This window comes from Anomalospiza imberbis, chromosome 27, assembly GCF_031753505.1.
Source record: "Anomalospiza imberbis isolate Cuckoo-Finch-1a 21T00152 chromosome 27, ASM3175350v1, whole genome shotgun sequence".
NCBI classification, from domain to species: Eukaryota; Metazoa; Chordata; class Aves; order Passeriformes; family Viduidae; genus Anomalospiza; species Anomalospiza imberbis.
Window position 1 is genome coordinate 1,347,850 of NC_089707.1, and position 26,780 is coordinate 1,374,629.

The 26,780-nt window shown below is 55.4% G+C and overlaps 1 protein-coding gene across 2 annotated transcripts in view; it reads right to left on the reverse strand.

The window, feature by feature from the left end:
- Nucleotides 1-10,437: 10,437 nt before the first annotated feature.
- The window catches only part of REXO1 (RNA exonuclease 1 homolog), a 44,380-nt gene continuing 28,037 nt past the window's right edge, over nt 10,438-26,780 (reverse strand). For both annotated transcript variants that reach the window (XM_068174157.1, XM_068174156.1), the window contains exons 7-16: nt 25,488-25,611; nt 24,301-24,414; nt 22,301-22,438; nt 20,222-20,335; nt 19,574-19,647; nt 15,929-16,039; nt 15,497-15,612; nt 15,200-15,338; nt 11,878-11,998; nt 10,438-10,883 (exon numbers count right to left, since the gene is read on the reverse strand). In XM_068174157.1, coding sequence (XP_068030258.1) covers nt 10,795-10,883; nt 11,878-11,998; nt 15,200-15,338; nt 15,497-15,612; nt 15,929-16,039; nt 19,574-19,647; nt 20,222-20,335; nt 22,301-22,438; nt 24,301-24,414; nt 25,488-25,611 — 1,140 coding nt within the window. In that variant the 3' untranslated portion in view covers nt 10,438-10,794. The remainder of the gene's footprint in view (nt 10,884-11,877; nt 11,999-15,199; nt 15,339-15,496; nt 15,613-15,928; nt 16,040-19,573; nt 19,648-20,221; nt 20,336-22,300; nt 22,439-24,300; nt 24,415-25,487; nt 25,612-26,780) is intronic.

A 26,780-nucleotide genomic window follows, 5' to 3' on the forward strand; every position in this document is an offset into this window, starting at 1 on the left:
CTCAGGGAGAAATCTTTTAGATAACACACAACAAACTACCTTGAGAGCGGACGACTGAAGACTACTGAGCCTTTCTTTGGAGGCACGGGTTGGAGGAGAGACTTTTCCACCTTTCCGGGCTCACCCCAACCAGGGGTGAGTTCCGAGAGGATAGTGGAAAGTGCCCCTGCCGTGGCAGGGGTGGAATGGGAGGGGATTTAAGGTCCAACCCAACCCATTCTAAGGTCCCAACCAGTGGTGGCAGCTGGGATGAGCCCTGAGCCTCAGCCAAGCTCCTGATGGAGAGGTCCAGACTCAGGCTGGGAAGTCCAGAGTCAGGATTGCAAAGGGACAAAGGCTAAGGTGAGACACAGCCCATCCCTTGGGACAGGACAGCTCCAAGGCCAAGGCCTGGGAGTGTGGCCAAGCCGAAGCCAGACCCACCTTGGGGGCTTGGTCTAGAACTGAGCCCTGGCTGAGCTTGCCGAGCCCAGGGCGATGGGTGGGGGTCCCAGGGGGCTGCTCAGGGCCAGTGACCCTGGTTGTGCCCTCGGGGCTCTGATCAGTGGCTCACTCCCTGCCCTTACTCCAGGACACCGGTATTTAGGGTGAGGCAGACAGTGAGAAATGCCAAGGTGTTTTTCTGGGCTCTGCTTCCAGACCAGCCTGCCCTGAGTTCCACACTGGAATTCCTGGGTTTATGTGTGGTTATCCTGGTCCCCTTGTGCTCAGGCGCAGGCCTGAAGCTGCTGATCCATCATGTCCCCACAATGATGATGCTGATCCATGATGCCCCAGCCACAAAGGGGCATCTGTGAGCCCCTTTGTGCCCGGTCAGGATCACCAGGACGCCCAACCAGGCTCCACTCAGCAGCTCCACAGCATCCCTGTTCCCAAACGGAGCCAAACAAAAGCACAGCTTGTTTAGCACCTGCAGCTGGCACGGGCAAGACACTCCATGGGGCTGAGTGCCCTGCAAAGGCAGCCAGGAGTGCTGCCTCTTGCCAGGGCCTGGAGCAGGGGGAAAGGGGAAAAAAAAGGTGAATCAAAGCACTGGAAAAATATTTTCAAGGAGGTATCCAAGAAATCTCAGTTCCAAGAAAGCTCTTGACAAACGTCACTCATCAGCTCAGTAATTAAAGATAAAAACTGCACTTTGGGGAGGCGGGAACAGGCTGGAATTGGTGCCAGGGCTCCCTGCCACCCCCAGCCACACAGGTGGACAGCCTGGACAGCCAAACCCTGCTCTGGCCCCAGCCCGGGCCTCCCTGGGGGGCCAGGGAGGGCTAGTGATGGCCAAAGGCACAGGGCATCTTGCGACCACTGCCCCTCAGCGAGGCCAGCAGAGAGTTCTCACCCCACAGGATGTTCCCCCACATCAACAGCTGGGAGGGACCTGCCGTTCTGCCCGGCCCCGCAGGACTGTCCCATCCCGCAGGACTGTCCCATCCCGGAGTGACTGCCCCATCCCGGAGGGACTGTCCCATCCCGCAGGACTGTCCCATCCCGCAGGGACTGTCCCATCCCGGAGTGACTGTCCCATCCCGGAGTGACTGTCCCATCCCGCAGGTCCCATCCCGCAGGACTGTCCCATCCCGGAGGGATGATCCCATCCCGCAGGGACTGTCCCATCTCGCAGGGACTGTCCCATCCCGCAGGGATGATCCCATCCCGGAGTGACTGTCCCATCCCGCAGGACTGTCCCATCCCGCAGGGATGATCCCATCCCGCAGTGACTGTCCCATCCCACAGGACTGTCCCATCCCGCCGGACTGTCCCACCCCGGAGGGCTCCAGCTGTGAAGCATCCCCGCGGTGCTGCCGGCGGCTAAGACGCCCCAAAGCAGAGCTTCCTCACCCCAAAAGTGCCGCTCTGGGCTCTTGGAGGTTTGCATGGCTGAGCAGAAATCGGGTTTAAGGAGGGCCGGGCACGGCGCCACGAGGGTTTGGCCCAGGCTGGTGAAAGCCGCGGAGATTTATGTCCCTGCCTGCTCCGAGCGCTGCCACGGGAATTCTGTGGAGGTTTTGTTCCTGAAATCACCGGCTCAGAGCCGAGCTGCCGCTGCGTGCAGAACTGGTGTGAGAGCGCTGGGAGCGCCCGGCACGGGCAGTGCCCACAGCTGCGGGTTCCCCGTGCCCTCCGTGCCCTCCTGCTCCTTCCCACGCAAAAGCCGGCGGCGACAGGACCAGCCTGACCTCTGGTCCCTTCCCGGGCTGGCACACGGTCCCGTAACTCCTGCCGTGGGTGCTGCTGTTGTTTTTCTACCCCAGTGTCCCAGTGGGACCCCAGCCAGAGCCGCCTCGGGGCCACCGCCAGCCCCGCTCCGGCATCGCCCCCGGGCCAGCCCGTGTCACCCATCGCGACAGGCGACAGGCGACAGTGACAGCGGCCCGGGACGGGCCGAGCGGGTGGGTGGCTGCCACCTCCCGTCCCCGGCACGCCGGAAACGCCCCCGCGCTCCGGCCGGGCGGATCATTAAAGCCTCTCCAGGGCTATTTCCCCAGCTCCCAGGACGTGCCCGAGCCATGAGTTTCCCTCCGCTCGCCCTAGTTTTCCAGCCGCTTGGATGTGGTTTGGGCTGCAAAGGCGGCTCCGCCATCCCCAAACGCTGCCCCGTGCCCGGGCGGCATCGGCCGAGGGGCTGCCCCGGCACCCCGCTCCTCCCCGAGACCCCACGGGCGTGGCAGCCGCGTCCCCCCGCAGCCCCGCGGTCCCGGCCGTGGCTGTCACCGTGCCACGCTCCCCTCGGGCTCCCCGTACCTGCACCGGTGCCCGGGCACAGCCCCAGGCGCCCCGCGCTCCTGCCAGCTCCGCCGCCAGCGGGAATGCTGCCACCCGTCCTGCCCCACGCGGGACCGTGGGGACAGCCCATGCCACACCTCCGCAGGGACCTGCCCGCCTCCCCTCCTGCCCGTCCCTGCCCGCGGCCGGGCCCCCGCTGCCCTCCCCTGCCCGGGTTTATTGTCTCGGTTCAAACCGACCCGAGCTGCTGCTGCTGCGGCAGGAGCCGCTCCCGTGGCACCCGCCCGGGCTCCGGGACACGGTGACACTGTGACACGGTCGGGCTGTCCCTGCCACCGTCCCAGAGGAGAGGCAGGTGGATCCCAGGGCAGGGTGGGCACGGGGCAGATTTGGGCAGCCCCGGGGCTGGACTGGTGGCACTGGGGAGCGCCGCTGCCCCCCGAGCTCCCCCGCGTGTGGCAGCGGCTCGGGGGGCTTGGGCCGTGCCTTGGGCACCGAGGAAGGTGGGAGAAGGGGACAGCGAGGAAGAGGAGGCTAAAGGCACAAAGGAGCTACGACAGCTTCGGGCAATGCCCGCACCGGGACTGCGAGCCCAGCTGGGGACAGAGGCCACCTCGTTAGTGACGGCAGCTAATGAGGCCAGAGCCTGGTGTCCACCCCGCACTCATCCTGCACACCCGCAGTGGTCCCGCGATCGCCGTCATTACATTAATTACTGCCTGCAATTAACCGCAGGGGCCCGGAGGCGATCACCCAGCGCCAGCCCCGGAGCCCATAAAGCATTTACTGCACAGCCAGGAGCTCCCTGAACACTGTCTGCTGTGTCCCCATGTCCCCATTTGTGTCCCCAGACATGTCCCCGTGTCCCTATACATGTCCCCTTGTCCACATGTGCAACCTTGTACACGAACTTTACAAAGTCAAAAGTAACAGTCCTAAACAAAACAGCAACCCTCCTGAACTTCTAACTGAAAATTCGAGTAAAAACTTAGAAGTCCCAACTCCAAAGCAAAAGACTGTTATACAAAATGTCTTACATCATTACCAAACATACTCCCTTAAAACAAAATAACAGCACCTTACAAAGAGTTACCACAACAAAATAACAACCCCAATACCAAGCATGCACAGCACCATGAACACCATTCCATAACCGTCAAAACTACCAACCTCCCACTACAACACCACCTCTAACCACTTCTGTTATTACAAAGAAAAAGACAAATAGTTCTACACAGAAACACAAAAAAAAAAAAAAAATCTACCGAAAGCAACTCATACATATCCCCATGTCCCCATATGTGCCCTCACGGGCCTGTGTCCCCATACGTGCCCTCACATCCCCCTGTTCCCACACATATCCCCATGTCCCCGAGTCCCTGTACATGTCCTGATATCTCCACATGTGTCCCCACGTCCCCGTACATGTCCCAATGTCCCCACATGTGTCCCCATGTCCCCGTACCTATCTCCATGTTGCCCTGTGTGCCCCATGTTCCCACTCTGGGTGGCACTGGCAGCATCTGACCAGCAGTGGGGACAGATGTTCCCATCCTGAGGTCGCTCCTCAGCTCCAGACAAAGAGGGACAAACCTCTCCCAGGCTTTGCCCCGGGGCTGCGCTGAGCTGAGCCCATGGGCCAAGCTTTGTCCTGCAGGGCTGGTGACGGTGGCACTGGTTTGAAACAAAGCTCAGGGGCTGCTGAGCGTGGGACTGGTTGAGGAGAGAGCTCCGGGCACAGCGGGGCTGGGACGGGGAGTCACGGAACCGGGACTAGTTGGGGTTTGAAGGGATTAAATCCCAATTCATTCCATCCCCGGCCGTGGGCAGGGGCACCTTCAAACCAGGGTGCTCCTTCCTGCTTTGCCTTGCCTTGCCTTGCCTTCCCTTCCCTCCATCCTTCCCAAACATCGGCGTGCCCCGGTTCCGCTCCTCTTGCCCTTTCTGGAGCATCGGGGCTGCCTTTGGAGGAAGGAAAGGAACTTCCACATCCCACTCCTGTGTGTCCCCACAGGCCACACGGCGGGTGGCTTTGGGCACCCGGGAACGAGAACGGCCGAGGTCACCCTGGCAACAGAGGCCAGTGAAGATGACATTTTCCCAATCAATCGCCCTCTGCAATTAGCTGACACCCCCCCCTCTCTTCCAGTGTAATTAAGTGAGCGCCGGGAGGCCGGGGAGAGGGTGTCCCTGGGGCGCTGCGGTGGCTGTCCTGGTGTGTCCCCTCTCCAGCACCGCAGGGTTTGTCCCGGTGTGTCCCCTCTCCAGGAGCTGCCCCCTTGCAGCCCCTGCGCCCCCAGGGAAGAGTTCAACCTCCGAGCCAGGTTTTTCCTTCTCCTCGAGCACCAGATGCCCTTCCAAGCGGCCGAGCAGCTACAAAGCCCCGTTTGTTCTGAAAATAATAATAATAATAATAATAATAATAATAATAATAATAATAATAATAATAATAATAATAATAATAATAATTTTGGAGTGTTTCCCTGCGGGACACGGGTTGTTTCCCAGCCTGAGGGCAGCCCCCTGAGCATCCCCCGACCTCCAGCCAACACCTCCCGGTCTCCCATTCGTGTCCCAAACTGTCCGAAGGTGGTGCCCGGAGTGAGTGATGCCCTCAAGCACCCAGAACCTGCCTCCAACGCCCAAAACCTCCCCTCCCAAATCCTGCACAACCAGTGGCTGCTGCCCTCCTTCCTTGCTCCTTCCACCCTCCTCTTCCTCTGTCCCCAGCCACCCCACAGCCACCACAGGTCAGGGGACAGCTCTAGGGAGGGGACAGGGCTGGTCACTGGTGCTGACCCTGTTTCTTGCCCACCACCAGCCCCTGCTCCCCAGCGTGGCCAGTTCACCTCTCCCTGGTGGCCGGAGGCTGCAGAAGGACCCCGGTCCCTGTGGTGACACAGGTGTCACTCAGCTTGCCCTGCGGCAGGTTTAGGGCTGGCAACAAGGGACCCCAGTGCCTGGGGAGCCTCCCAGCCGCCCTGCACTGCACTTTGGGGCAGAGGGCCACCCCTGGTGGGAGCACGGGCATCCCCTGCTGCCACCCAGGAGAACCCAGGGCACAGAGCAGTGACCAAGGTGCCTGGGCTCAGCCAAGCCCTGGAGCCACACTCGGAGCCAGAGGCAAAGCCACCCAAAAGGGATAAAGGTTTTAGAGAGCAAGAAAACCCCTTGTGTTGGTGATGCCCCAACTCTGGCAGTGCCCTGGGAGACAAGATCCTCCGGGGAGAAACAGGAGGGACAGACCTCTGAGGCAGATCCTGAGCATGCTTTGGTGTCATCGAATCCCAGAGTCAGTTGGGTTGGGAGAGACCTCAGAGCCCATGCAGTGCCACCCCTGCCATGGCAGGGACACCTTCCACTGTCCCAGGCTGCTCCAAGCCCCATCCAACCTGGCTTTGTGTCCTCGTGTCCCTCCACATGCCTGGGGCTGGGTGAGTGCTGCTCCCTTGGGACCAGAGCTCTTATAACCCTAAAATTCCCACCTGTCTCCATCCTCGCCTGGAGGAGACTTGAGGGATTTCTGTCACCCTCCAGTCTCCAAAAGAGAAAAAAAAAAGGCAAAAAAAGCAAAATGGTTTTGTCACTGCAGGGGTTCCCTAATGTCACCTCGGGCCATCGGGTGAGCTGCAAGGGGGGGTGCAAAGGAACCCTCGGGGATGGGGTGGGACTGGAGGTCACTGCCGGAGCAGCCAGTGCCACCAAAGCCCGCGGAGGTGGCTGAGAAGGCACCAGGCATGACTTTCACAGCCTCGGGAGCAGCCGCTGCCATCGCGAGCCATCAGCCGCGCGTTAAATAAAACACATTGCCAGTGAGGTCATCTAATGGCCCATTATTTTTTTATTTGAACTTTTTACCTTCACCTCTTCCTCCGTGCTGAATCAGCTCCTTGGCTTGGCACTTGAATTCCTGCCCCATTTGGGAGATTGATACGGGCGCCGGGGGGAGCCTGGCAGGGCTGGGCGATGCCGAGGCTCCATCCCGGCCCCGGGATGAGGCAGGAGGAGCCGGGATGTGCCCGGCGGCTGCCCGGGCACCCCTCGGGCTGCGGGGGTTTGCACAGAGCGGGGTCCGGCCACGGCTGCCCCTCCTCGTTCAGTCCAGGGCGTTGGGATCGGGTTCTCTCCAGGAGTGGCACGGATTTCATTCCTTTTCCTCGGGCTCGTCCCGGCGGGCGGGATGTCCTGGAGGGGCAGGGAGCAGCGGGAGCTGGGGGAGGCCGGGCTGGGCTGGGCTGGGCTGCAGAGCCGCGCCGGGGGCACACACAGGAGCGAACAGGCAGAACGAGAGGACACAGTGTCAAGCCGTGTCAAGGGAAATACAGGTTGGATATTAGGAAAAAGGGTGATAAAGTTCTGGAATGGCTGCCCAGGGAGGTGGTGGAGTCACCATGCCTGGGTGTGTACAAACAAAGCCTGGATGTGGCACTGGGTGCCAGGGTTCAGTTGAGGTGTTGGGGCTGGGTCGGACTCGAAGATCTCGGAGGTCTCTTCCAACGTGGTGATCCTGTGAATTCTGTGAAGAGCAGCCATGAATTGAAGGGGTCGAGGAGTCATGGAATGGTTTGGATTGGGCAGCAGCTGGGCTCCGAAAGGGCAGAGTGGGGACAGGCTGGGACCCCTCGGGGCTGGGACCCCACTGACCCCTCAGCCCGTGCCCAGGGGGTGCCTGTGTCAGAGTGGTGGCAGGGGGACACACCAGAGGGGCCACGTGGGGACACCACAGGGTCACCCCCAGCCCCAAGCAGCAGAACGGGGACTTGTCCCCACCGCTGTCACAGAATCATGGAATGGTTTGGGTTGGAAGGGACCTCAAATCCCATCCAGTGGGCAGGGACACCTTCCACTGTCCCAGGCTGCTCCAAGTCTGGTCCAACCTGACCTTCCCTGGACACTGCCAGGGATCCAGGGGCAGCCCCAGCTGCTCTGGGCACCCTGGGCCAGGGCCTGGCCACCCTCCCAGGGAACAATTCCTAATTCCCAATATCCCATCCAGCCCTGCCCTCTGGCAGTGGGAGCCATTCCCTGTGTCCTGTCCCTCCAGGCCTTGTCCCCAGTCCCTCTCCAGCTCTCCTGGAGCCCCTTCAGGCCCTGCAAGGGGCTCTGAGCTCTCCCTGGAGCCTTCTCCTCTCCAGGGGAGCACCCCCAGCTCTCCCAGCCTGGCTCCAGAGCAGAGGGGCTCCAGCCCTTGCAGCATCTCCGTGGCTCCTCTGGCCTGGCTCCAGCAGCTCCACGTCCTCCTGCTGTGGTTCCCCAGGGCTGGGGCAGCTCTGCAGGTGGGCTCTCACCTGAGCGGGGCAGAGGGGCAGAATCCCCCCTCCCCTGCTGCCCACGCTGGGGGCTCAGCCCAGCCCAGGGGGGTTTCTGGGGTCAGTGCCCATGGCCGGGGCAGGCTGAGCCTCTCACCCACCAACACCCCAATCCTTCCCCCAGGGCTGCTCTCCCTGAGTTCATCTCCCAGTCTGTGCTCAGGGCTGCGGTTGCCCAGACCCAGCTGCAGGACCTTGGACATGTTGAACCCACTTCTCCAGCCTGGGGAAGGATCCCCTGGGAAGCCTGTCCAGCCCCTCCCAGATCCAGGATGGCTCCAGCACCTCCCCTCCACAGCCCATCGGCAGACAGAGCAGTCCCAGACTCGGGAACGTGCATCTAGTCAACACTCTTTTATTAAAAACAATTACAAAAAGTTACAGGTTACAATCGTTCTGTACAACCCAACCAAACCTCTGGTGCCTGGGGAGGTGATGGCAGCCCTGGGCCAGGCCTGGCTCTGGCCACACCCATGGCATGGCTGGATATGGTTCCACTCTCCCAGGGACATCCCTTGACAGAGGCAACCCCCCACACCCCCACCCCAGAAGCCTCAGTTTAGGCTGGACCATGGGGAAAGGAAGGGGAACTGATGGAGGTGCCGTGGCCTGGCAGGATTCCTGCCTGGAGGAACGCCCTGCCTGCCCCAGCGCCAGCAGGTGGGATGGAGCCAAGCAGCTCCAGAGCAGGACACCAGCACACCGTGCCCGTGGCAGAATGCCTGGCTTTCCCAGGGAAGGAGCTGCTGTGGGAAGGCTGGGAAGCAGGGGCTGCCTGTTGAGGAACAGGCAAGAGGCAAGAGCCAGATCTGAGGCCTGACGTGGCTGCTCCAGGGACATTCCATCGCTGCAGCCAGGGGTGAAGATAAATGGGGGATAAACATGGCAAAGAGGCAGAAGCTGGAACAAACCTTCCCTCCCCAGCTGGGAAGTGCTGAACTCTGTCTCTCCCACAGCCTGGCAGGACCAGCACTGTTCCCTGCAGGCAGTGGGACACGGGGACAGCCCAAGGTGTCCCAAGGCTGCTTGGGGTGGAAGCCCCAAGGCAGGGAAGGAGCAGAGCTGGATGTGGAGCACTGGGGGAGCAGCAGGGAGCTGCATCCCCAAAACTAGGGTAAGGAACTGGCTGCCAGAGGAAACACAGATGGGCTCAGCAGTACCAGGAGTCTTTACAGCCCCACTTCTCGTGGTGGCTCCCGGAGAGCCTGGCAGAGAAGCCACTTCCCTGCCTCCGAGGGCAGCAGTGGGATGGGAAGAGTTCACCAGGGCCAGCGTGGGGCTGGAGCAGGACGTCCCTGTCCTGGACCACAGCCCAGCCCACACTCCTGCCCACAGGCTGGGACAGCTCAGCAGGACATGCAGGGGACACACAGCTGTCCCCAAACCCTGAAGCCAGCAGGGGTACAAGGACTGAGCAGGGCCTGGCTCTGACAGAACCAAACCCCAGCATCTCCTCTGCCCCACTGCCCCCCGACTGACACAGCCAGCCCATGCCAGGGACACAGCAGCCACCAAGGGACACAATTGCAGTGCTGCCAGGGAGGGTGAGGAGTCACTGCTCTGGGAATGGGGTGAAGGTGCTCCCTGACCCCAGCTGAGAGACCATGGGGTCCATCAGACAGCAGCAGGGGCTGGGCAGAGGGACCCCCCCAGTGCCATCCAGTCTGCCATCCAGTCCCCCCAGTGACAGTCCCCCCAGTGACAGTCACACTCAGCAGCTCCTTAGTCCAGGTGCCAGACACACAGCTGAGTCCTTTGCTTTCTGCAGAACTCCCAGCATGTAAACAAGGTGAGATGAAGGATTTTCCCCTATTGCTTTTGCCTGGACCAAGTCCCTGCAGCAGGGACAGGCTGGTGGGGAGTCCTGCACGCTGCTGAGGCCACCCTTAGGTGCAACCTTATCTGCACACACAAAAGCCTTGTTCCCTGAACACAAGCTCACTGGGGCCCTGCTGGAAGCTGAGGGTCAGGGAAGGACCCTTGTCCTACCCTGCAGTGATGGGATGCAGGCTCTCCCTGGCTCTGGGAGCTCTTTGTCCCTGCCCTGCCTCGTGCTCCCTGAGGTCTGGGCAAGGTGGGACACTCGTGGTTTCCCCCTTTGCACTGACTGCAGAACCAGGTGCCAGCCAGCCCTCAGCAGGGAGATCACCTGGGGCACAGCAGGTGGCAATTCCCAGATCCCACCTCATTCCTCTCCCTCCAGCTGCTCAGGGCCAGCCTCCCTCTTCTGCAGCTCCACAGTGGGATTGCACCAGGATCTCTTCCCAAGTGCTTGACCCTCAGCTCTTGCTTCCCACACCAGCTACACAATCCACTCACAGCTTCCTGCCCAACCTTCTTCCATCTTCCCCCTCTCCAAACACTGCTTTGGAGTACAGAGGCAATTTAAGTTATATTTGGAAAAAAAAAAAAAAAGAAGAAGTAAACAATCTACCTTTAACTGAACCAGAAAGATCCTTCTGCACATCTCCAACCTACCTCTAACAAGCTTCTTCTAGGAACCGAGAAGTTCTGGTTGTGCTACTCAAAACCACCTTGCCAGGCCCAAAATGCAGTGCTTGGACCACAGAGAATCCCTCACGTGGAGTCTGAGGATCCGAGAGCCACCACCTGGACAGGGGGACTGCAGGTGTGAGTCCAGGAGTCCTGCTGGGATGGCTGGGGAGCAGGAACATGCTGCTGGCATGGGGGGACAGAGTGGCTGTGGGTATTTATTGCACTGCTTCTTCACAGAGGCGCAGGAGAACAGCAGAGACAACGCAGGTCATCGCTTCACCTTGGCATCCTCTCTGATCTTCCACACCATCAGCTCCATGCAGGCTCTGGCATCCTCACTGGAGTCGTGTCCTTCCACTGGGGACACAAACACAGGCGTGGCAGTGACCCCTCTCCCTGTTCAGCTCAGCTCAGCACAGGGAGTTCTCCAGGCAGAGCCAGCTGCTCCCTGGCCCCTGCAGCCACAGCCATACCTGGGAGCACCCCGAGCCACAGCCGGGGATTTAAAGAATTCCACAGAATCACAGAATGGCTTCTGGTTTGTTCAAGCCCATCCAGTGCCAGCCCTGCCATGGCAGGGACACCTTCCACTGTCCCAGGCTGCTCCAAGCCCTGTCCAGCCTGGCCTTGGGCACTGCCAGGGATCCAGGGGCAGCCACAGCTGCTCTGGGCACCCTGTGCCAGGGCCTGCCCACCCTCCCAGGGAACAATTCCTAATTCCCAATATCCCATCCAGCCCTGCTCTCTGGCACTGGGAGCCATTCCCTGTGTCCTGTCCCTCCAGGCCTTGTCCCCAGTCCCTCTCCAGCTCTCCTGGAGCCCCTTTAGGCCCTGGAAGGAGCTTTAAGGAGTTCCCAAAGCCTTCTCTTCTCCAGGCTGAACACTCCCAACGTTAAATATGTCTTTTTTTTCCATTAAACCCACACTTTTTGCTGGGCTTGAGCCTGACACCATTAGCTATGGAACAGCTGGGAGCTTCCCCAGCAGTGTTTACAATGTGCTCAGGGAAGACAGGAGACAACAGGCCCCACTTCCAACAGGAGGGCCCTTCTCAGCTGGCCAGAGAGAGAAGGGAGGGCAGGACCTGGCCTTGGGAGAGCCACCCTCAGCCTTCCCACACCACTTCCTTAGTCCCACTCAGCACAGGGAGGGCAGCAGGGAGAGCTCTGCCCTCGGAACAGGGTTCACACTGAAACAAGCTGTGGCTGAGGCTCCTTATGCCAGCACATTCCCATCTACCACACACATGGAGGGCAGGAAACACCAGGAGCAAGAGGACTGGGGAGAGCAGAGGAAGGCAGGGCTGAGGAGAGCACAGCCAGGAGGAAGTGGGGTCCCTCAGAGGTCTCACCGTTGTCCTGGATGATGCGTTTGAGGTAGTCGGCCATCAGCGTGCGCAGGGCCCGCTTGTAGGGCAGCCCCAGGCGGTGGGGGAACACGATGGCTGTGTCCACCACGGTGCCGTGGATCAGCTGGGGAGGAGCAGAGGAGCAGGGTTATTTACCCAGTCCCACAGGGACAGGCACTCCTTGGGATTAGCCACGCTGCAGCAACCTTCCGGTCACCTCTGGGCTCCGTGCAGTGCCCTCGGCAGCTTCCGACCCAACCAGTCTGGCAGGAGGCTCGGGCTGGATCCAGGATGATTCCCCTTGCAGGGTGTGTGCACACAGCATTCCCACTGCTGTGCCAGCCACAGGCCTGCCCCCACAGCCCTGCAACCTCACATTCAGGAGGTTTCCTGAACCTCAGCAGAGATTTGGGGCTGATCCTGCTCGTGTAACTCCAGCAGGACAGGCCAATCCTTAATCCCCCAGGCTGGAGAAGCTGGAGTAGCTCTGGAGTCTTTCGCAATGAAAAACTAAACTGAAGAACCAGCTGACTGCACAACAGCCCCTTGTGAGTTGTAGCAACCTTCCAACTGCTTCCCAGTCTAGTGAGTGGCATTCCTGCCTGTGGCAGAGGATTGGAACTGGGTAATCTTCATGAATCTTCATGGTGCCTTCCAACCAAACCATTGTGGGATTCTAAGATGGGGACAGAAGTGGGCAGGATGTACATCACACTGCTGCTACAGAGCAGGCCTGACCTTCAGGGTGCAGACCAACCCCAAATCCTCCCATCTGCCAGCAGTGACTAAACAGGAAGTTTTTAACCAGCACCAACTCAGCAAGGGTGGAATGGGACAAGGAAATTCTATCACTGAATCATATCAGAGAGTGTTTCAAGTTGGGACTTCTTAAAGGGATTCTACTCCACCCCCTGCCCTAGCAGGGACACCTTCCACTGTCCCAGGCTGCTCCAAGCCCCGTCCAGCCTGGCCTTGGGCACTGCCAGGGATCCAGGGGCAGCCCCAGCTGCTCTGGGCACCCTGGGCCAGGGCCTGCCCACCCTCCCAGTGAACAATTCCTAATTCCCAATATCCCATCCAGCCCTGCCCTCTGGCACTGGGAGCCATTCCCTGTGTCCTGTCCCTCCAGGCCTTGTCCCCAGTCCCTCTCCAGCTCTCCTGGAGCCCCTTCAGGCCCTGCAAGGGGCTCTGAGCTCTCCCTGGAGCCTTCTCCTCTCCAGGGGAGCACCCCCAGCTCTCCCAGCCTGGCTCCAGAGCAGAGGGGCTCCAGCCCTCTAATCCAACAGCTCAGCTATGAATTGTCACCAAGCTGGAGGAACTGAGGATGCTGAACAGGCCCTGCACCAGGGGGCTGGGGACAGCCAAAAGGCCCCTCCTGATAAAGCCCATAGCCATAGGGCTGGCTGGCTCTTTTTAACACTGATTTCCTCCTCTCAGGCTGAGACAAGATGAATCCTTTGCTGTCATGAACTGCATTCAGTGGGAGCTGGAGGAATGTGGATGAAGGCAATCCCACATCCTGAGCACAGGAGTGAAGGGCAGGGCCTCAGAGATAAACCTGTATCCTGTCCCAACATGGATGACTCCAAGAGAACCCTGATAATCCCCTCTCCTCTCTGCCTCCAGGCACTAGCTCATGTTGCAGGACAACCCATAACTCCATCAGTAACAGCTCCACAACTGCCCCAGAACAGCTGCACTTTAACAGGAACAACCTGCTCCACTCCTCGGAATATAAAACTGCCAATGTTATGGATAATCTCCCCTGGACTGCACTCAGCCCTGGCACCCTCCCAGACACAGTGGTAATTTCTTATGTAGATCAGGAAGAGTGAGGAAATAGGATAATAAAGCTTTAAATAAAACTTGAAATGCCATCAGCACTTGGAAGTTGCCACAGCCATTAGTGAGATATGGCTTTAGTGGCACAGCCCTCAGCCATTCTGCTGTGACACCCTGGATTGCTCTGGGCTCCTCCTCTTGGCAGCAGCTGTGGTGCTAAGAGAAAATCAAGCCTCTAAGAGGCCAAGGCAGTCATCTCGAGCTGATCTAACTGGAAATAATGTCTTTCTGATTATGATGAAGCCTCTCCGTGGCTGGGATAAAGAGTGCCATGGAGAGGTGAAGTGTTTTACAGGCATTAAAAGCTCCTGCTTCCAACCCAGCCCTGGGAGCTGGCAGCCACACAGGCTTCAGTAGGAGAGCTGTGGGACAAAGAATGGCTGAGGGAAGTTCTGGCATGTGAGCACAAAGACTTGGCTCCTGCCTGCCACACACTCTCCTGGTGACCCAGGACAAACCCCTGGGGCCTCAGTGCAGGACACACTCCCTGGCAGGACAGCAGAGGTGGCTGAGGGATGGGCACACCGGGCCAGGCAGGAAACAGGACTGGTAAAAGGTCAACATAACTTCATCAGAGCAACAGCACAGTTCCTAGAAAAGCTGGCACAGAAAAGAGAACAGATCAGGCAGGGGTGAGAGGCAAATGATTTGGGATCAGTCATAGAATCATGGAATGGTTTGGGTTGGAAGAGACCTTAGAGACCATCTTGTTCCACCTTCCACTAGACCAGGCTGCTCAGAGCCCTGTCCAGGGCAGCAGCAGCCACTAAGAGTTCAGGTGACACCACGAGTGACACACACGACCCCACTCCCCTGCACTTCCACCAAAACCAGCTTCACACAGGCTCAGAGACTGGACAAACCATGGAATCCTGGAATGTCCTCAGTGGGAAGAGACCCCCAGGGATCATCAGTGCAGCCCCTGTCCCTGCACAGGCACCCCAACACCCCACCCTGAGCATCCCTGGCAGCGCTGTCCAAACGCTCCTGCAGCTCTGGCAGCCTTGGGGCCGGGACCATTCCCTGGGGAGCCTGGGCAGTGCCAGCACCCTCGGGGGGAAGAACCTTTCCCTGAGCTCCGTGCCAAGCCCTGGCCCAGCTCCAGCCCTTCCTGGGCTCCTGTCCCTGGTCATGAGAGTGAAAAGATGAGCCCCTGCCCCTCCTCTTCCCCCATGAGGATGCTGAAGACCACGATGAGTCTCCCCTCAGTCTCCTCTAGGCTGAACAAACCCTCAGCTGCTCCCCATGAGGCCCCTCCAGACCCTTCCCCATCCTCACAGCTCCTCTGGACACTCTCTAAGGGGTGCATGGCTTTTTTATATTGTGGTGCCCAAAACTGCACACAGGACCTGAGGTGAGGTCACCCCACTACTGTGAACTGCTGGTCCTTGGAAATAAACAGTTCCTAAACTCGAAGGAGACATCCAATACCCCCCAGGGGGGGAAAGCACCACAGGGAGGTGAAGGCAGGAGCCCAAGTTACCTTTAGTGCAAATAAGTCGCTTTCCAAGCTGTGCCCTATCAGTATGGTGTCTGCACTGAACATGTTCAGTAGGACGGCTTGGACATCCCGCAGGGTGATGCTCGTGTTCTCCAGGTCCTCTTCTGTCACACCTGAGAATCTGCAACAGGATACAGGTGGGGGTCCTTCACTTGAAGAAACACCTCAAGGCCCAAAGCCCTTAGGGAGTGGTGGTCAGTGGAGTTTCAACAAGTGCTGCCAGCCACACCAAGTTCCTGAGAGAGCACAAAGCTCTGTCCCAAGGAAGACCATCCTCACCTGGTGTTGTAATCCACCACCTTGGAGTCTGGCTTGACAAAGGTGTCGTACACCACTTTCAGCTCCGAGTTGATCACAGTTACTCTTGTCAGCTCCAGTCCTTGCTTAGTGTAGCACTGCAAGGACAGGGCAGATGTGATGAGAGGCACAGGCCAAAACAGCGTGGGATCTGTGGAGCCCCTCACCCCAGTGCTGCAGCTCCCAAAATGCAGCACATGTGGTGCAGCAAGGCCAGGCAGCAGCGTGGGCCAGTCAGAGCCTGCCAGGGCTGCAGAGCCCTCAAGCCAAACACACCAATCAATAAGAGCTCATTTACACCTCCAGCACCAATATTCAGAACAGAGAGAATGAGGTCAGGAAACAGCTTCCCTTCAGCCACTTGTTTCACACCTCAGCCAGACCCAAAAAGCTTTGTTTTGGCTTGGGACCCACCATTTCACAGTCTAAGGCGTAGATCCCAGGGTAGCCATCAGTCGTGGGCAGCTTCTCAAAAGTCTTCACAAAGCCATCGAGGCTCTCCTTGCGCCCATCGTGCACGTGTTGCTGAAAGGAAAAGACAGGGACAGCTGGTGATCATAACAAGAAGCCAAAGAGCCCACTCCAACAAACCTCCACTTCACTTTAATAATTTCTAAATGAGGAATAAGTTTTGCCTACAGTGAGGCTGAGAAGTTCACAACCACAGCAAACGCAGCCATGGGCAGCCCTATTCCAGTGGCACATCAGGGCTGGTGGCATCAGACTGACAACGCATGGAGGAGCAGGACATCATGTGTCTGGGGAGAAGGAGCTTTCAATATGGAGTAGAATTAGTCAGGAAGGGTCACACTGAGGCCTGACTCTGATGTAACTCCAGCTCCTGGTTCCTGTGGCCAAGACAAGGCCAGGTGCAGGATCCTAACCCCAGACACCCCTGTGTGAGCACGAGCAGCCAGCTCCACAGCAACGTGTGCAACCACACACTGCATTCCACACCCAGCCAGCCCACACCCACAGCAGCTCTAGCCCACCAGCACTTGAGGCAACAAAGGGCATTTCCAAACACTCTGCATTGTTCCCAGCTAAAGCTCCAGGGTCAACAAGATCCAGCAGGAAAACTCAGGGAGTGATTTCACAAGTGGTTTTAGCCAGTGCATGACTGAGCTGCTGTTGCAACACAGGTATTCCCACACTCCACAGCACAGATCTCACTGGTTATGCTGAAACCTTCCTGGCAAGCAGGGGTTCTACGCTGGAGGAAGCTTAAAGGGGAAGCAGGAACAGGTAACAGAGGGCAAGGCAGAGCTGGGACTGTCCTTTTGCCTGCTGACATGGCTTTAGGTAAAACCAACCTGCACCACACCCAGAGGGGATGCTCTCCCTCCCTTATTCCCCAGTGAGGTTTTTTTGTTGTGTTGAAGTTTTGTCTGTCCCTAAATCTCCATGTATTTGTGTAAAACCACAGCAACCTCCAGCCTCCTTCACCATGCTCAAAACCAGGGAATCACTGAATCCTTAAGGTTGGAAAGGACTCCCAAGATCATCAAGTCAACCCAGCAACCCTTCCATGGTGACCACTAAACCAGGTCCCCAAGTGCCACACCCACATGCTTTCTGAATACTTCCAGGGATGGTGACTCCACCACTGCCCTGTGAAGCCCATTCCAATGCTTTACAAACCTTTCTGTGAAGAAATTTTCCCAATATCCAACCTCAACCTCCCCTGGCTCAGCTCAAGGCTGTTCCCTCTCCTCCTGTCCCTGTTCCCTGGGAGCAGAGCCCGACCCCCACAGCTGTCCCCTCCTGTCAGGAGTTGTGCAGAGCCACAGGGTCTCCCCCAAGCCTCCTTTTCTCCAGGCTCCCCAGCTCCCTCAGCTGCTCCTGGTGCTCCAGCCCCTTCCCCAGCTCTGTGCCCTTCTCTGGACACACTCCAGGCCCTTCAATGTCCTTCTTATCATGAGGGGCCCAATTTGACCCCAGGATTTGAGGTGGGGCCTCAGCAGTGCCAGCACAGTACAGGACATCTCATAGGTCTCACCCTACAAAGAATGAAACTGTTCTGGTTTGTCTCAGGATTAAAGGCTGGACAGACGAGGAACTGAGGCCCTTGCAAAGCTGACATGTGTGGGCAGAGAGGAAACCAAAGCAGGATTTGCATATTTTCCTGCACAGGTCACTACTGCAGGTGCAGCCAGAGCACAGGAACTGCATCATTTGAAGTTAATGAGGCAGCTGGGCCAACACTGAGGTCAATCTCTCCCTGATTCCACAGCCAGCACTGCTCAAAGGCCTCATGGATCACTGCTGCCCAGGTGCAAGGGGCTGCACTTGTCCACTCTGCCCCCTGCTCTGCTGAGGGAATGGGGAGAGCAGCTGAGCAGCCAGGAGATACCAAACACTTCTCCCTTGCAGCTTCAGCCCTTCCCTCCCTGTGTAATACAACAGAACTGAGCAGTGAAGTGAAAAAAAAAAAAACCAAACCCTATTAGGTATTTTTGTTGTCCTGAAAATGCCCAATTCTTCCTGTCTGGGAGGAGGGCAGGGAAGTTGCTTCTGTTTTTGAGAGGCGAGGAAGCACAAAGAGCAGGCATTGCAGGCTCCCTGGAGCAGCACAGCTCCCTCCTGCCATCTCCTGCCTCCCTGCCTAACTGCAGCAAACCCAGCTCACTCCAGACAGCTGAGTGTCAAATACTGGATTTTCGTTCCATTGCAGAGCAAAACAATTTCAGTTGCACTTGTTTTATCCCCTTAAGGGAAGCCACTGCTCTTCTAAAGGCTCAAGCAAGGATTTCCCACCCCTGTGCTTGGACACACACATGAGCTTTTCTAACCAGCTTACTGCTCCTATTACTGAGAATGGTGTCGCATTACAAATATTTTCTGCTTTCAAAGCCCTTCTTCAACACTGAAGAATTCTGTGCTTCCCAATATCCCAAAATTTTACTGCATGCTCTGATGCTGAGCAGGCTGTGGATTCAACCTTAAATCTACCAAAGGGTGATGTGAAAACTGGGGGCTTATAAAAAGGAAGGAGAGGGACTTTTTATACTGGTATGGAGTGACAGGACAAGGGGGAATGGCCTCCCACTGCCAAAGGGCAGGGATGGATGGGATATTGGGAAGGAATTGTTCCCTGGGAGGGTGGGGAGGCCCTGGCATAGGGTGCCCAGAGAAGCTAATATAAAAAAAAAAATCCTAAATTCATGTGGATAAAGTAATAATCTGATCCCATCCAATCCAACCGTGCAGGGCAGGCTCTTATGGTGCCCAGACAACTCTTCCTATTGTAGCAAACCTTGAATTTTGCTCAGAATCACCTTCTACCTCTAGCTTTTGGTTCTCCCCTGTGTGGCAGCTGCCAAATATAAAAATGCCACTAAAACAAGTGACAAGGAGAGTGCCCAGAGACCTGAGAGAAAGGCACAAGACAGACTGGGGATGCTGGGCTGGCACACCAACTCTCCTGCTGCCTAAGGGCAAGAAAAAAACACCTGTGCAAAGGTACTCCAGACAGTGCTCTGCTCTATCAAACTATTCATCTGAGAAGGTTCTTTGCTCTTTTTTTCCTAGTGCTGGGCTCCCTCAAAAGAAGTTTTGTGGTATTTTGGAGTTACAACAGGCTCCTTGGAAAGGTTCCTCCCCTCATTCCAACCAAGGACAGGCAACAGACAGAAAACTTGTCAGAAAAGTTTTGTCCACCAGAAGAAAGTTACCATAGCATGGGAATCTGGAAAGGAAGAGATGGGAAAAAGGGTTTGGCACACTGTTGCCAAGGCCCTGAGACTGCTCCTTAAAAGGAAATCCCTTATTTCTCATTCCTTCTGTGATTCACTGAAGAACATGAGCTTTTCTATGTCCCTCAAGTAGATGAGCTGGGCAGCTCTGGATAAATGAACCCAGCTCACTCCAGACAGCTGAGTGTCAAATACTGGATCTTCCTTCCATTGCAGAACAAAACAATTTAAGTTGCACTTGTTTTATCCCCTTAAGGGAACCCACTGTTCTTCTAAAGGCTTAAACAAGGATTTCCCAGCCACTGCCACTGTGAGCAGAGCACAAATGCCACTGAGAATAAAAAGGTGTTGTTCCATCACTTACTTTAGCAACCTGGCAGCCTGGTGACCCCACAGCTCCAGAGCAGCAGCTGTAGTGGGTTTCCCACCCACCTGGCACTGAAAGAGTAAGAGATGAAGGGTCAAGGAGAAGACTCTTGTTAACAAGAGACCTGAACTTCGGCTTTCACGTGCAGATCCCCTGGATAAGCATGACAATAATGTGTCAAACACAGGGGAAAAATATCTGTGGATTCATAGGCAGCAATCTAAAGTGTTTAAGTCTCTGGTACTCAGCCAGACAAACTCCAGAAGCCACTCAGATGCTCTATGGAAAACCAGAGCAGAGCTCAAACTAGGTTAGTGCCTTGCTGCAAATGAATTCAACCAAGATCAGTGAACTCTCCTGGGAGTGACAGACCTCCAGCGCTCCCAGTCAGCCTTTTGAAAGGCTGATTCTTTTCAAGAAGCACAGGAAGGCAAAGATGAAGCACCTCTGCTGCAGCCCCAGTGTCACATTCTGAGGACCGCCAAGCCCAACAGCTCTTTGCGAGGTCATTGCAGTGACAGGCACAGGAACTGCCACCACCTGGGAGTGTGACATGCCCCAAAATCGAGCTCAAAGCTGAGGAAGACTCAGTGTTTGGAGCTGGAGCCCAGGCAGCACTGGCCAATCCCCCTGGCAGGGCTGTACCTCTCTGCTTGCGCAGCCGCCCCCAGTGATGGACGCACTCCTCCTTGCGGATGCAGCTCCCCGAGGCTGAGACCATGTACTCGGTGCCACAGCGACAGCAGATCCTGCACGAGGCTTGGGGACAGGAGAGAAACAACAGGGGGTCACTGGAAGCAGCCCTTCCTACCCCTCACCTGTTTAACCTGGCCAAAACAAAGTAAATCACAGTCACTCAAGCCCCAAATGCTGTTAAATGATGTTTTCTGTTAAAAAGGATTCCAAATGTTGTTGCAAACTCCTATAAAGGCACAGCAATCCCTCTGAAGTCTTCCCCCCCAAACACAAAGACTCTCCGGTGGCTTTGGTCCACATAAGCTGCCCCCAGTTCCATCAATGGTTTGCTGCACTGTTTCTCCATGCACAGCAAATTACGTTGGAGTCTAACAGAGTTATTTTAAGAAACAGGATAAATAAGTCATTCTTTGGACACCAGAGCTAATGAAGCCTGGTTTCCAGGGGATCTGTGCCTTGTCACTTCCAAATGACATTTTAGCTCTTCTAGGGCACAGCTTTTCTGTCAGGATTTTCCAGCAGCTAAACACAGGAGCACTTAGGGCAGGGCCTGGCAGTCTGCAACTGCTCCCTCCTACCACCTCTGCTTTTACTGCCCAAAATTTGGGGAAGGGGGATGCAGAAAGCCACTGGGAAGGAGCTATCATTCTTCTGATCTCCATGCAATTCTATGAGTTTTGGTGTCAGCATTAAAGCTGTTAGCACATTCCCAGCTCTGCCCAACTGGTCACAGTGGCAGCAACAGCTTTAGTTAAACAAGGAGAAATTCAAAGATCCTGCAACATCTGCAGGAAACTACAGGAACAAAACCAGGAATATGAGCTCAGGTTCATATAAAGGAGCTGGCTGGTTCCTGGAGAAAAAAAAGGGCTCTCACAAATACAGCACTTGACAGTGTTAATGCAAGAGAGCTTTTGCCCAGGCTGCTTCAGCAACCACAGGACAAATGTAGGCACAAGGTGTTAACATGGATGAGCACTTAACACACTTTAGTGAGGTCTCTCCACACAGATGCTCAGGGGAGCGTGGCAAAGCACCTCAACAGAAATCACCAGTCTGGATTTTATCCCTGCTGCAGCACAGCCTGCTTCAGTCAGGGGCTGAGGAGCAGAAATCTTGCCATGAGTTCAGAAAATCCAGAGGAAGACCCCATCCTGCCCTGAGGAAACCTGTGGGTTCAAGGCCATATTGGACATGGCTTGCAGCAACCCAGTCTGGTGGAAGGTGTTCCAGGGGCTGGAATGAGATGGGTTTTTAAGTCCCTTCCAATCCAAACTATTTTGTGATTTTATGATCATTTTGTTCAGCTGCAAAAAGGGCTCTGGGGAACTATTTGGCCCAGAAGTGCCACGAGATCAAATAGAAAACTCTGCAATCCAGAGCAGCACAGCAGCACCCACTGCAAAGCCAGCTTGGCCAGTGTCAGCCCTTATCCCACCGTAACAGCAGCTCACACAGACAGAGACAGATAAAAATCCTTCCCCTGGGAGAGGGGAGGGTCACCAAGTGCAGAACAGGAGCCTCTTTCCAACCTGTTCAATTGCTGCTCTTTGGCAGCGCAGAATCCTGGACTTGCTGAGGTTGGAAAAGATCTTTAAGATCAAATCCAACCACCAGCACCACCACCATGGTCACCACTAAACCATGTCCCCAAGTGCCACATCCACACATTTTTTTCAACATTTACGAGGTGATGACTCCACCACTGCCCTGGGCAGCCTGTTCAATGCTTCACAACCTTTTCCAAGAATAAATTTTCCCTTATATCCAATCTAAACCTCGCCTGGTGAGACTTGAGGCTGTTTCCTTTCATCCTGTCACTTGTTACCAGGGAATTAGAAATTAGAAACCTCCCTCAGCCCCATAGACTATAAACTCTGGGTCAAAAATAGCATTCTCAGGATGTGAAAGCTGAAGAAAGTCTCCATGCAGCAGAGTTCTGCAGCCACACTCCCCATCACAAGACCAAGGGGCAGCTCCTGCTGTATCCAGCAAATCCTGCAGAAGGAAAGAGCCAGCAGAGCTTACAGTCAATCACTTTCTTCTCCTCTGCAGTGAAGAGCACAGCACGTCCAGCCTTCTCAGGGTGAGGCATTGGGTACCCGTTCTCCTTGAGCTGCTCCTCAGTCATCAGGTACTCCTTGAGGCGCCGGTACAGGGCAGCTCCTGCACACAAACACAGAGCTCAGCTCTCGTCACCAAAGCACTGCCAGTTTCTCTGCCTTTTCCAAGTCTCCTGCCTTGATAAACTGAACTTCCCCCCTATTCTGAACTTGCTTCTACTGCCTCAGCTCAGGATGGACAGGGGAATAGGTGTTGGGTGGTCAGTTTTAAAACCTGGCCATTATTGTACAAGTTGATTTTTAAACTCCTTGAACAAGGAGCATTAAGTCTGGAAAGCACAGCCGGAACATAATTCCTCCAAAAGGTTCATCTTCAGCCTTGCTGTTACTGATAGAACCAACCCAATTTGGGTTGAAAGGGACCTTGGAGATCATCCCATTCCACCCCCTGCCATGGCAGGGACACCTTCCATTATCCCAGGATGCTCCAAGCCCCATCCAGCCTGGCCTTGGGCACTGCCAGGGATCCAGAGGCAGCCACAGCTGCTCTGGGCACCCTGTGCCAGGGCCTGCCCACCCTCACAGCCACGAATTCCTTCCCAATATCCCATCTAGCCTTGCCCTCTGGCAGTGGAAGGCCATTCCCCCTTGTCCTGTCACTAAATGTGAGACTTCTCCCATTCGAATGTTTAAATTCAACAGCTGATAACTGGTAACACAGCCCTCAAATACCCCTCAAAGGCCATGCATAGCTCCCTAAAAACTTCATTATCAGAAGTTTCTTCCTGCTACTGATTTCAGGCTGCTTGTTTCATTTCACAGAATAATTATAACTTCTTGCACTCTGCTCAATATCTCCTTTGGCTGCTGCATTAAACCCTTCCAATATTCCTGGGTGCTCTTTGATGTTGCTTAGCTGAGCTGTACTGGCCCTTTTAAGCTTTCTCAATGTCAATTCCTTCTGCTCCATGGCCTCCCTGGCACTTCTCTGATCTCCTCCACAATTTACCTATGTCTCTTGGCAACTAAAATACCCATAACTGATTTGAGCCCACATGAAAAATGCTCGTGGCACAACCCTTTGGCTACGATATGACCTTACTGTGACATTGGTGAAAGTGAATCTGAGCCTTGCAGAGATGGAGATTTTTAAGTTTGCCTTTTAATCTGACAGGCACATTGTAAAGAACTGCTTCAGGGCAAGAGAGTTGAAGTAAAATAATGCCCAAAGCACAAGAGGCAGCTCTGAATGGTTATTGATGCTCCATCAAAGGCAGCCAGGCTGCAGCAGTGACCTCAGAGCCCCAGTGAGGACAGAAGGAGGGCACTGGTCAGTGGTGTCCCCAGGGGACTGCAGCTCTGTGATGCAGCCAGAGAACAGAGAAGTCCCAGCTCTTCAGGTCATAAAATTCTGAGCTGGAAGGGACCCACGAGGACCATCCAGTCCTGCCCTGTCCCTGCACAGACACCCCAGCACCCCCACCCTGAGCATCCCTGGCAGCGCTGTCCAAACGCTCCTGCAGCTCTGGCAGCCTTGGGGCCGGGACCATTCCCTGGGGAGCCTGGGCAGTGCCAGCACCCTCGGGGGGAAGAACCTTTCCCTGAGCTCCGTGCCAAGCCCTGGCACAGCTCCAGCCCTTCCTGGGCTCCTGTCCCTGTCCCAGAGCAGAGCTCAGCCCCTGCCCCTCTGCCTCCCCTCGGGAGGAGCTGCAGCCCCCGAGGAGCCTCCCCTCAGTCTCCTGTGCTGCAGCTGAACGAGCCAAGTGCCCTCAGCCGCTCCTCAGACCCTTCCCAGCTCCGTGCCCCTCCTTGGGACACTCTCCAACAGCTTTGGATCCTTCTGACCTTGTTGTGGCTAAAGTGCCCCCACAACTCGAGGTGAATGCACCAGCCTGCACCCCCCAATCAGTGTCACAGCTCAGCTCCCCCCTCACAAGTGACAGCCCAGCAGGAGCAGGGTCTGACCTGTCAGATCCTCGGCTCTCAGGCTCCCTGAGCGGTTCAGAGTAAAGCTGGTCTTGGCAGCAAGCTTCCCTCCCAGCACAGCCTCGTGGGACACCACCTTCTTGTTACTTGTCTCTGCAAGAAGGGAACAGCACAGGGGGACAGAGATCAGGTACCCAGAGGGTGACTTCAGTCCTAGTTTGGGACACTACAAGAGGAAGGGCAGGAGGAAGGAGGACTGTGTCTATTCTTTAACTCTTGTTTTGCTCCAGGAATGGATTCTTTGTGTCACATGCTGGCCCAGCATTTCCACTCCAGCACCACAGAGAGTATTCCGCTCACACTGTCAGCCTACAGCAATTTTAAGGGCAGCAAAGACACTTTTCCAGTTCTGCTAGAAACTTGTAGCTCTCCCTGCTCACTCTGCATAGCAAGCCCTCCAACTGACCAAAAGAGAGGAGCCAGCACAGAAACAACTTGACCCCTTCATGTGCTGTGTGAGGGCATCACCCACCCCCAGGAAGCAGCTTTGATGCTGGGGCCCTGCAGACCAACCTCCCACGCAGGATCCTTCAGCTTCTTTCAGAAAGGAGCTTCAGAGCTCTAGAATATGTTCAACACATCAGACAATGGCAGAGAGGGGCTTTTTACTAATCATTAACTGGCAGCCCTCTCCTAAAGGCCAGCCTCCAAGTTCAGCTGCTCTGCCTAATGGCCAGGAAAGTAATGAAGACAGAGGGGAGAAAAAGGAAGAGACCAGAGAAAAAAAAATTCACAAGAAAAGCACAAATTGATTGTTTAATGTACCCTCTCGAGAGCCAATAATGAAATGTCTTAACCCTCTTCGTTTCTCTCTTGAAGCTTAATGTGTGTAGCAGATTTCTGTGGTGATGGACGAGTCTATCACTTTGAAGGCATCATGTGAAAGTTACTCCATTAGCAGGGCTTTTCATTTGAAAGAACTTGTGCTAAAAAAAAACCCACCCGTGTGGCATTATCTCCATTTAGGCTGAGAAAGCCAACAAAGCATTGCAGGACCTGCCTCTTGAAGGCCCATTAAGGCTTGCCAGGCTATAAAAAGCTAAACTGGAGCTGTTTGCCTTTCAGCATAATGCTGCTGAGAAATGAGTTCTGGCTTTTCAAACAAGTTTCTCTCTGTGGTTTATAATCCCAGCAGGGCTCCAGCTGTTCAACTGCAAGGTACCTACTGTTGGTGCTGACTGGGGAGTTGGGCGCGAGGCTGCGGAGCTTCTTCAGGGTGTTCACGGCCACGTTCAGGTAGATGTTGCGACTGGTGCTGCGCTCGTAGGCCACCTTCTCCTCTGCCAGGGCCTGGGAACAGCACAAGTCATCACCACACACTCTCTTCCACTGTTCACAGAACCCCAGAATGGTTTGGGTTGGGAGGAACCTCAAAGATCACTTTTTTCCACCTTCCACTATCCCAGGTTGTTCCAAGCCCCATCTGATATAGCCTTGAACATTTCCAGGGATGGGGCAGCCACAGCTTCCATTGCTTTTGGAGAAAATAAATGTTTGGCTCTTAAAGACAGACTCCAAGTAGTGATGCCTCAGGATTTAGCTCTTCTATTTTTCAGATTCTGTGCTGCTTTAGTGTGTGGGTCTGGGCTTCATATCAGGGGATGGTGAACTCTCTGCACAGAGCAGGGAGACAAAACAATTCCTTCTCCAGCTGGGGACCAAGGACAAATGATCCAAATCTCAGGCCCAAGAGCACAAACAATGACAGAATGAAGAGAGAAAAACAAGCAGGATGGGACTGCATGGGCTGGAGCTGGAATGGGACAATGAACTCCAATGTGCAAATGGAGCAGAACTTCTAAAAGTGAGAGCCCCCGTGAGCGCTCGTGCATTTTGTGACCATTTTGGTTCATCTTGGGTGCAGCCCTGGCTGGGCTCTTGTGCTGCCCAAGGTGGATCCATTGAGGCCTCCTAATAAATCTCTACTTTATTCTTTAGCTCTGTCGGGTCTCTGTTCTAGCTCAGCCTTCAGAAGGCATCAACCAAAAAAAAAATTGCCTGACAAGGAACTGAGTAATAAAGCAGAACATGGCACCTATATGCACTTGCTCAGGTAAGTAAGAGGAAAAAAAGTAATTTTACTTTAAACAAAGTCCTGGAAAAAGCACTTTTTTTTTTTTGTTTCATGTGAAACTTTCCCAAAGAGATTAATAAAAATTTCCTAATTAGCAAAAAAATGTTTTTTCAAACTTTAACATATTTTAAATTGGTATCAACCCTCCTCTTTTCCCCAGTATAAAGTCTGCTGCCACCTTGGCTTAAGTATTCCAGAGCTGCTCTTGCTACCAGGAAGATCTAACCTTGACATGTTTTCATCAAGCAATTCTTGATTCTTGTTCTTGGAACTGCCTGGGAAAGGCTGCTTTCCCCACTTTGGTGCAGTGCAAGATCTTAACTGGTAAGAAAAGGAGGTTTGGAAAATGGTGACTCCTTGGGAAGGTGGAATCCCACAAAAGAAA